The 10,293-nt window shown below is 50.1% G+C and overlaps 1 protein-coding gene across 4 annotated transcripts; it reads right to left on the bottom strand.

Moving 5' to 3' along the window:
- Positions 1 to 959: 959 nt before the first annotated feature.
- On the bottom strand, positions 960 to 9,928 carry VGLL2 (vestigial like family member 2). Of its 4 annotated transcripts, none has more exons than XM_070556901.1 (6): positions 9,569 to 9,928; positions 9,286 to 9,468; positions 8,541 to 9,174; positions 5,961 to 6,246; positions 3,441 to 3,962; positions 960 to 2,160 (listed from the first exon to the last, which is right to left on the bottom strand). In XM_070556901.1, the coding sequence occupies exons 3-6, from the start codon at positions 8,619 to 8,621 to the stop codon at positions 2,120 to 2,122; spliced, it is 930 nt and encodes a 309-aa protein (XP_070413002.1). In that variant the 5' UTR covers positions 8,622 to 9,174; positions 9,286 to 9,468; positions 9,569 to 9,928; the 3' UTR covers positions 960 to 2,119. The 4 variants fall into 4 exon arrangements, with proteins under 4 accessions (XP_070413002.1, XP_070413000.1, XP_070412999.1 ...); XM_070556899.1 differs by having other exon boundaries at positions 5,961 to 6,273; positions 9,569 to 9,837; XM_070556898.1 differs by lacking the exons at positions 9,286 to 9,468; positions 9,569 to 9,928 and having other exon boundaries at positions 960 to 2,305; positions 5,961 to 6,273; positions 8,541 to 8,834.
- Positions 9,929 to 10,293: the final 365 nt, after the last annotated feature.

The raw sequence follows: 10,293 nt of genomic DNA, 5'->3' as shown, positions 1-10,293 counted from the left end.
GCTCTGCTACTTACTCGCTACGTGACTGGGTGAATTATTTCTCCTCTGTAAGCCTCAGTTTTCTTGTAGATAAAAACGGGATCATCATAATAAATACCACCCAGAAATGTTGTGAGGCTTAAATGAATTAACCTATATATAAAGCCCTCAGACCAGTGTCTGGTGCATGATAAGCAATTACAATTAGTTATTACTACTGGTATTACATCTGGTGCAGTATGATAATATAGGACCTTCCACCTTAGCAAAACCAGTAATAGGTGCCTGTAATGATCACAATCTGCTTCATAGCTGCCAACATGATAGAAAGACGAGAGGGAACTCTGCTAAGCCATGCTCTGAGAATGGTTCCTTAATTCCTCCCAACTCTTGAGACTATTATCCAAGATAAATTATATTCGCCTCTCATGTTATAATGAAGGTCAAGATTTGAACTAATATTTTTATGCTGTAAATAGTCTACAAGGGCAATTTAAGCATACCACAAAATCTTTCGTGGGCACTTCAGGGAAAGAACACAAATAACTTTGGCAACAAAAGAAAATAAAAAGAGCATTAATTTTTTTCTTCCTAGTGGTAGGCTTGGTTTCTTAGCCTAACTTGTTAAAATAGAAAATAACCAATATTTCGATAATACTTTTTAACTGATGACTCTACTGTCAAGAGTCTAGAATTTACGAAGTAACAATAACTCTCTTCTGGAGAATAATAAATGTGTATTTGACCGACTGGTGTACAGGCAGTGCTTTCTGAACCATCTCTGCTTCTACTCGATAAACGCTAGCAAGTAAGCCCTGGGCTCCCATTGGCCATGACTTTCTCATCTGCAAAACAGAGAGGGGTACCTAACCTCTCATCTCCAGGGTTGATGAAAGGGGTTGACAGGTTTCAAAGCATGGCAAACATTTTGGAAAAATGCAAACATACATATAAAGTAATATTACTTAACTAACATCAGATCATACTACTATAAGTTATTTTATTTTGCTAGAGAAAACCTAAGACATTTATTTTCTTTTTATGAAATAACACAGTGATCTTGTAGTAAATAGACATCTTTAATGTTCGTTTCTTCTTCCTCATCACCTTGAGCTTTGCCCACACATAGACCCCTTCCCCTGTCCCAACACTAAAGTGACCCAATCATGACCATAGAGACTGAGAAAAATATTCGAGGTATTGGAGGCTCCATGGACATTTCTTCCCCTTGTGGTGATTCCTAGTTCTACTTCATGGAGACAGTTGGGGTCTCTTGTTGCTTTTTTCATTCATAGGAGGATAGAAGGAGGGACAGAATTTGTGGGAGAGAAGGCAGAGAAGGGTTTCTTCTTTCATCATAAAATGTTCCTTGTAAAAAATATGATATATACACACACACATATATATAAAATATATCCAGTGCAATTGCAATTGTTGTGCCAAACACTGGGAAGTGCCACCTTGGTCGATGTATTTCTGGAGTTTTAAACAGTTGTCCCACAACAGCTGCATTTCAGTAAGACTTGGGCAGGTGGCTCCAGATAAGCCACTTGCCACTCACATTCAGGCTGAGGCTTCCATGTTCACAGTCCAAAGGGAAAAGTGTGTCTTTGTGTCTGGAGTGGGTGTTGTAGGGAGGGAGTGGGCAGGAAGGGAGCTGGAGGCTACGAGGTGAGGAAGAAGGAATTAGCTTCTTTTGACTTCTCTACCACAGTCTTCGATGCAAAGACAAATACATTTTAAGTCTGAGGATATTGACAACAGTAGTGCTATGATCACACTACTTCATGAAGTAATTCACATCAGCATAAAAAATATTCACACTAAAAAGTCTTTTTCTTTCCCTCTTTCCAAGAAAACTTATGACATCATATCACCGAAGTGATCTCACCACAGATATTTCCAGTGGTTCGCCCAAAAGTCGTTAAACATAATTCAGTCTTTGGATCTGCTCTTTCGCCAGAAGGAATTACTCTTAGATGAAATTTCTGTCGATGTGTGTTTTGGTTTTCCCAGTACATGGAGAAGTTTGAAGTCTCTGCCTTCCCCCATGTCCTCATCCATGGAGTGAGAGGCAGAGATGCTGAGCCTCCTTGGCTGGTCAGAAGGGAAAGGGGAGGGGAAACCCTGGGTCAGCGGATCAGCTCAGGAGAGATGTTCCACAGAGGGAGTAGCGACGAGCTGCAAACCAAGATCAGAAGCTGTTACAAACCCACTCGATTTCAGCTTTGAGTGTCACCAATTGCGCTACGCAGAGACCTACAGGGAAGAAGGTGGGCTGTCTAAAACCAGTACAAATCCTTGCTTTTGTCCTGGGGTTGCAAACCTGAAAACAGAGAGAAAATAAAAGAGAGAGAGAGAGGGAGAGAAGAGAAAGAGAGAAGGAGAGAGAAGGGGTTGGGGGAGGGAAGGCACAAGATAGTTAAGGAAAGAGAAAGACAAACACCACTGTTTTATTGTGAAAGTCACAGAATTCATCTAAAGGGCATGAATGAAATAAAAAACAAAGCAAACAGAAATGTCAAATCTTCACTTGAGCCAAGGGAGAATGGGCAAACCTACCAGCCAATGAGTGCATTTATAATAGAACTATTTTTTTTCATTTGCCCTAAAAATAAAGCAAGCAAGAATAAACCCTTATTTGAATGTACCTTTCAAATTCAACTCGTTAAGTCAGAGACTTATCTTCAAAATAATATTCTTCCTAAGTTTTACGTTTTTAAGAAACCTATTTAATTTGACAATTAAGTCGATAATAGAGTCATATTTTTCTTTCCTTATACTTGTCATTAGGTGACAAGGCCCCCTCCTCCTCAAGCTGTAGAGGATTTTAAACCACACTCTTTGCAGGTACTCCAGATCAGCGCTGTCCAATAAAAACACAATGGGAAACACAGGAGTAATTCTAAATTTTCTAGCAGCCTCGTTGAAAAAAAGTAAAAAGAAACAAGTGAGAATCTTAGTACGTAATGTATTTTATTTAACCCAATATATTCGATATGCAACATGCTGAAAATATTTCAGCATGCAATCAAAATAAAAATATTAGTGAGATGAATTTTACATTCTTGTTTTGTACAAAGTTTTGAAATCCAGTGTGTATTATACACTGTATTCCAGAACATCCCAATTCGGCCGCCACATTTCAAGTGCTCAACCGATACATGTGGCTAGTGGCTACGTGATTGAACAGCGCAGAGCTAGAACCTTTGCAACAAACGTTATTTTAAAAAATCCTCTGTAAAATTCACCAGCCAGCTTAGGGCAGGGTCCTGCTTTCTCATTCTGCCCACACTCATGGCACAGGGTCATGTGTCTGCTGCAACACAACCCTGGCACGTAGATCTTCGGGTCACAGGGGTTTCCAAGGAGAACTAGGGGCGTCCGGGACTCAGCCCAAGGTCGTCGGGCACAGGGCAGAAGGGATCCGGGGAGGCCAAGCTCCTCCCTCTCCCGCTTACCTGAATCCACGCTGAGGCCCAGACCCTGGGCCACGTCCCCCGCGGGGCTCGCGAAAGGTCCCCCGGGCGCGGCCCACGCGCCGCCGGAGGGCTCACTCTTGGCTGAGAGCTCGCAGGGTGGGCTGCCGGGCGCGGGCGCCGGGGCTGGCGCGAGGCGGGCCGGGCGCCCCGAGGCGGCGGGCATCAGCAGCGGCCCGTAGCGCGGGTCGAAGTGCGGCGCGTAGACCTCGTGCACGGCTGCGGGCCGCGGGTAGGCGGCGGCCTGGGCGCCAAGGGCGCCGCCCAGCGCGTAGGGGTGGTGTGGATGCGCGTGGTGCGGGTGCGCGTGGGGCCAGGGCTCGGCCGCGCCCTGGTGCAGGTGGCCGTGCAGCGCGGCCGGCGAGTAGGGGTCAGCGGCGGCGAAGGGCAGCTCTGAGTGCGCGGCGGCCAGCGGGCTGCCCAGCGGCGCGGGCACCGGCGCCTGGTACGCGCTGTTCCAGAAGGAGGCGGGGAAGCTGCGCTGGCTCATCGGGAAGGAGCCGTCTGGAGGCCGGCGAGGCGGAGGGCAGGAAAGGAAGAGAGGAGCATGTCACCGCAGGGAGACGGGGTGCTGACCCCACACGGCAGGAGAGCTGAGCGCGCCGGGCGCGCAAGCCGCGGCGGGGAGCGCACGGGCAGCCTGGCCCCTGGGGTGGCGCCTTTCTAAGCGGGCTGCAGCCTGTGGATGCGAGGTCGAGGCACAGCAAAATCGGGGCAGTCCCTTGGGGAGGAAGGCCGCTGCCTCGGATTTTGCAGACGCGTCTCCAGTGCGGGAGACAGGCTGGGAGAGGAAGAGCGGAGAGACACCCCACCCCAGCCCTAGTTTTGGGGGCGCAGGGAGCTCCCGGGCGAATGCGGGCCGAGATGCCGCGGCAGCCGCAGGGCAGACACGGCCTCCCTTTTCCCAGACCGCAGCCTTCTCCTCAAGCTAAAGATGCCTCTTCCCACTCTTGGTCGGCCGCCTAGCGATCTCACTACCGCCTCTCGCGTTTCAGTCTCCCTTGCTCCAGAAAATGTGCCCCTCCAAGGCCTCTGATAGACTGGAAGTCCATCGACATATTTCAAAGTCTTGCTATTATTAGCCTCCTTTCTAGAAACCTTCTTTCAAATATATCTTTTTCCAAGATCTCAAGCAAAAGAGTAAACTAGACATATTCAAAGGGCAGCTGTATTATTTACATAGAGGGACACGAAGGGACAAGTCTTTAAGTTGTAATTAATAAACTTCCTGTACTAAAGCAGACGCCAGGAATAATAATTATTACTGTATCGCTGTTGACCCCTAGTGCCTGGAAGCATTTTAAGCGAACAGCATTTAGATCAAATTTGTTGCCTTTAGTGGGGAGGGAAAGAAAGACATTTAATTCAGGGGATTTACAGAGCACATCCTCCACGGAAGGCATCTGCACCACACACTAGAAAATAAAAAATGCTTCAACAATGCATTCGAAAGCAGTGAACTGTCTTCCTGTCAAAATAGGCAACTGGAGAATAAAAAGAATGTTGTGTATTCAAAACTAATGTTTTTTGGATCTTGTCTAGGCAAGGCTTGCACAAACGGTCAGACTCTTAAGAAAAAATGGGTAGGTGAGGGTTGTCATTTCCCTCCCAATGTAATATTTGTTTCCCGTTATACAACAAAGTTCTCATTTCTCAGCTTGGTGAGAAACTTTACCAAGTAGTTACCCTCACCTCGTCTCGGAAATAAAAGGAGGTTGAGATTTCAGAACAGAAGGGAGATTTAGTTGACTCGTCCAAGAAATCATTGTCCCAGGCAAGGTAAAGCGATGTGTTGTGAGAAACACAGAACAGTAAAGAGGGGGTGTGTTTAAGGAAAACCCTTAGAGATGGCTCAGCTGTGCCTAAGCTCTTATTTCTTCATTACTTTAGTTGCTTATTGAAAGACATTTTCTGCTTCAAGATTTCCCAAGCAACCGAAATCTGGCAAAAGGCATAGGTAGGTTATAGGAGACGTTCTTGAGCACATTTTACTTGCAGCAGGATCTAGGACTTTTTCCTCTGGGCAAATGTTCAGAAACTGGTGAAAGAGGGCGCTTTAAGTTTTGGTTGAAATCCTGTTCCCCCCCTCTGGCTGGGAGAGTGCTGGAAACCTCACATTTCCACAGCTCATTGACAGACATTTTTCTGTTTTGTCTCGTAGTCATCTCCAGCAATAGTTAAGAAGGCAAGTATTATTCTAATTTTAGAGGCCAGTAAATAGAGTGACCTCAAAGAGGTTAAGAGACTTGCCCAAGGTCATACTGCTATGAAGTGGTAGAGCCAATGCACAAACCCAGGCCCCTCAGTTCCATGGGTAGGTCACTGCTCTGCTCTGCTTCTTCAAGGAGACGTCTTATGCCTGGACCTATTTCTTTACCGTCGCCTCGTCACCTTTTCTCTGACACCTAGTATTCTTTTAGCGGCATCTCCTCAAGTCCCTGTGGGAGGGCCCCAGGCTAAAGGGCTCTCTATCCACCCTTGCCAGTAGGACCCCAAACTCACCCCTCCAGGGCCCGGAGGTCCTCGGTGCTTTGCTGCTTGTACAGCTTGGGGAATAGCTGCTAGGCTGGCTCAGGGCCCTGCTGAAGTGCTCGTCCACCACGGAGCTGATGTCCCCCTGGAAATAGGTGAAGAGGACGCACCGGGAGTTGATGTACTCTGCCTCTGGTGGGCGCTCTTTCTCCGGGCTGCCTTCTTCTTCTTTTATACTGGCCGGAGTTTGGCTGGAAAAGGAGGAGCTGCCGCTGCCGCTGCTGTTGCTGGGGCTGGCGTTGCACTCCTGGGCTTCCTGCATTTTGGAGTAATAGGCTAGTTTCTGCTCAAACAGAGAAACAATAGTCAATTTCAAAAGAGACGGCAATTTGGATTCAGACTGCACTTCCTTATCCGGATCCCTAAGGTATCCAGGGGGCAACTGGCCTCAGTGCCTAAGCCCTGTGCTCAATAACGTGGGCTGCACAGTCAGCGGCCTCCTTAACCTGCAGCCAAACAAGGATGGGCTTCCTGGGAGGCAGATTGCCCTTCTTGGTGCCTGTGTCTTCCCAGAATTGCTGCCAGGCCACAGGGAAAGTTCTCTGAAGGTGTCAGGGTGAAGGTCCTGGAAGATGCCTAAGCAGCCAGGTTATGAGCTGAGTTTGACCACAGAGCCAGGCCTGGGGTAGATATATTTTTAAAATCAGGCTCCAAGGCAAAGGGCACCCAAGTCCAGTTAGGGCCTGACTGTTCTGTGCCTGAGAATCTGGGGCAGACTCACAAGATGCAGTATTAAGCATCTTCATGATGGAACTGGAAAATGCCAAAATCCACTCCCCACCACCAGGATGGAAAGAAAGAACTGTGGCAGAAGGTTTGAAATAGTTTCACTTAGGAAAGAATCATACGGGGAAAAAATGTTGAATAACATCACGACATGGATCATTTTAATAAATGCAAACTATTTGATCACCCATAAAGTGTCCGTTTAAAAGTCTATCTCAGTTTTTAAAGAGATCTTCCTCTGAGTAAAGAAAAACCAGTGGGCTGTGAGCATTTCTATGGTCACCATCTCTATGCACATTGAGGAAACAAGTGATAAAAAGGAGAAGAAGATCTTGGCTGTGAGGTTGGCTAAATTGACTGATAGTGATTTAAAAAACCAATTGGAGTGCTGAAAACATTTTCTTAGAAATGAGCAATGCACGGAAATGCAATGTTAAAGCATTATGCAGGCAGAGACGGCCTCAAAGGGGGGCCCTGAACAGAGATCTTAATGCAATAAATTGGTCCAGGGTAAGGGAGGAGAAAGGACCAAACAGACAAAAACCAAATCCTCTTTCATCTTCGCAATAGTCCCAGCCTGGGAAGGAGCTCATCTCAGACACTGAATATTTATTTAGCAATATCACCACTTCCACCACATTCCCACTTGGCTTACAATGAGGGACTCTGGTGATTCCTAAAATTAACCTTGAGATGAAACAAACTTCTGGTTGGAAAGTTTAAAAATGGAGAGGAGGAGGGGGAAAAAAGCAAAACTCAAAACCTACCCATTCCATCACTAATTCATCAAGGCATTTTCCAATAGACATTCTGAATTTGCAAGCAAAATTGGCACAAGCAAGGACTCAGCTTTGGGATATATTTCAATTTCCCCGAAGCAGGAGTCCAAGCCCTCACTTTGCGACCTGCTGGGGACTCCTAAGGCCCCAGGTGTATGTTCTTGTTCTCTTCCTGGACTACCATCCTCAGTTTCTAGTACATCAGCTGAAGAAACAGAAAGAAAAATTGGTCGACCAGATGCAGCCCGCAGAAAAGAGAGAATAGAATAACTACAGAAAACTTGAAGCGTTTGCAGAACCGGGGTTAAGTGGTCTTCTTAAAAGTGGGTTTGTTGAAGGAAGGACAGCGCGATTCAGTTACGCTCAAGAAAGCGAAATATTATCTATGAAGCTCGCCTCTGCTGGGTTGGGTCAATCGAATCACAATAATACTCCCCAGAACTTTAAAAAGCAAAGATTACAAAACCAATGCGTTCGTGCGGTTCTCTTTGAAACGAATTCTCTGGGTCTGGAATTAAATTGGCCTGATCGCCTGAGAATTGAAGCGGAAGAAAAATTATGCCTTAGATAATAAGCTTGCAGGGATGACAACGCGGGTCTTTGCATCTCAGACAGAAAGAGAGACAGGCCTTCGCTTTTGTATTGTTGTCACTCTCACCTTTGGGACCTAAGTTTTATTTTCCCTGCGTGAGCTTTGCTCGCATCTCCCCGCACCCGCACCGGGCTCGGAAGAATCTGGAGTCCGACTGACTCTAAGGAAACAATCCAGCCCGCGCGATCCTCGTCTGATTAGTCCCAGCAAGACCTGAGCACGCATTAGCAGGGCTTAGCTGCCTTCCCGAGAGAGCAAACGGGCAAGCTAAAGGGGTTAGCTCAACCCACTGGGTGGCAGCGGCGGCAATCCCCGCATCCGGGCGGCGCCCGCCGCTGGTCGGACGCCCGGGACCCGCGCGGAGGCGCCGCGGACCTCGGGGTACAGGCTGTGCTTCCGGAAGCTGGGGCGCGCCACGCGTCTCCGAGGCCCCGGCCGGGAAGAGACACGTACCTGGTGGTACGGGGTGTAGGCGGCTGCGAAGTAAGGCTGGGGAGGACCGTAGACTTGGTACATAACATCCAGACAGCTCATGGCTCTCCGCAGCGGAGACGGTTAAGGGTTTTATTATCAACTCTCGATCGGCGGAGCGCCGGGATGCTACATGGGCGGCGCTTGGACCCCAGCTCCCGAGTTAACGGCGGTGGAGCGAAGGGCAGCGCGCTCCGCGGCTCGGGATCCCGCTTGCACGCTCCCCTCCCGCCCCTGCAATTCCAGTCCCCACCGCGCTCCGGGATAGAAGCGCCCGGGCTCCCGCTAGTGGGCATTTAAACCCCACGCCAGGCGGGCGTGCTGACGCCACTCCCGGGCCGCGGTTGGGGAGGGTGAAGGGGGAGGGGGAACGGGGAAGGTTGGGGGACGGTGGGGGACAGTGGGGGACGGTGGCGGACAGTGGGGGACGGGAGGGGACGGTGGGGGGCGGGGACCAGGGGGAGGCAATGGATGAGCAAGGGACAAGCGCCCGAGGGGCTGGCGCTGTTTCACCGGGCTCCTCTGCGGCGAGCTTGTGACCGAGGCTGCGGCGAACTGCGCGGCCCCGAGCTTGAGCCCTTGGGCTTCGCACGGTGAATTGTAGGGATTTCCCAGGCTAAAGCAGGAGAGAAGGGGGAGGAAGAGAATGGGGGCTCGTACACTTGGAGAGATAGAGAAAGTTCATGCGTGGTGGGGAAAGGTGTTTGCGGGAGAGCCCCGGCCTCACACTGGCGAGTTGAGCGCGTGCGTCTGGGGGGTGGCGTGGCGGGAGAGATTCTGTGCTCTCGACTCCTGGCGACGTGCCGGGAGAGACTGCGCTGGCCCCAGGAATCCCCTAGAAGATCCGGGTCGTCACAGACAGGATGTCAGAGGAGTCCGGGGACTGCTCCCGGGCGCGGAGGAGCTCCCTCTGCGGGAAAAGTAGACGTGGCTGAAGCCTGTGCCCGCTGCCCTGCTCCACCTCCTTTGCGCCTCCTCCGACCGGGTCCACCTGCGGCCAGCTCCCTCACCTCAATTCCACTCTCTGGGGCCGGTCCCTTCTGGCCCTCTAGAATCCATTCCCGCTCCTTTCTGTGTGATGTCCTCCTCCCGAACCCGCTGGGTCTGCGTTGTTCACGCCCCGCCTCTGGCTCCTCCCGGTGCGAGCTGCTTTCGAGGAGTCCAGGAGGCCTTACCCTGCCTCGGGCCGCCCCGGGTCTCCTTGGCCGGCGTCCTTTAAAGTTTCGGTAACTTTCGGGGACAGGACTCCTTGGCTGCGAGAGCAATCATCCTAGGAACTGCGGGGAGGTCGGAGAGGGCCTTCGCTGCCTCTTCAGCCCTTGATACAGCAGCTGCGATTTTCTGTTTCGTTTTAGAGCTAGGTGAAAGAGGATGCGCTTCAATGTGAAACATGCATCTCGGTTCTCTTTCCCGCCCTGAGAACTCTCGTGGCTCGGACCTGCTTCCTGCGACGCTCTCCATCCTTCCGGCGGTGTGGGGGTACAGCGGAGTCCTCTGTCGTACGACTTTAGGATGGGTCAGGCGGCGGAAGGGGCGTTAGGGGAATAGTGGTGGGCCAGACTTGGCGGGCTGGCCTGGGGGTGGGAGGCGGGGGCCGAGGCTGGGAACATTGAGAGCCCAGACCCAAGGAAGAGGCAGTGTGGATTGCTGACGCAAGCGAACTCTAGTTATTCCCCAGTTTAAACGCAACAAAAAGTCTAACATCGATTCTCAGGCTATCAAAGTGGGAACAAAT

The sequence above is a fragment of the Equus przewalskii genome, chromosome 9 (assembly GCF_037783145.1).
Source record: "Equus przewalskii isolate Varuska chromosome 9, EquPr2, whole genome shotgun sequence".
NCBI lineage: Eukaryota > Metazoa > Chordata > Mammalia > Perissodactyla > Equidae > Equus > Equus przewalskii.
The sequence above is the reverse complement of the archived record's forward strand: the minus strand, read 5'-3'. Positions and strand labels throughout refer to the sequence as shown.

Excerpts from the sequence above, each read along its gene's own strand:
- VGLL2 (XM_070556898.1), bottom strand. The coding sequence starts at position 8,621 with ATGAGCTGTCTGGATGTTATGTACCAAGTCTACGGTCCTCCCCAGCCT. Across the intron at positions 6,274-8,540 it reads CCTACACCCCGTACCACCAG|AAACTAGCCTATTACTCCAA; the intron begins GTACGTGTCTCT and ends CTGTTTGAGCAG. Across the intron at positions 2,306-3,440 it reads GGGCCTCAGCGTGGATTCAG|GTTTGCAACCCCAGGACAAA; the intron begins GTAAGCGGGAGA and ends CTCTGTTTTCAG.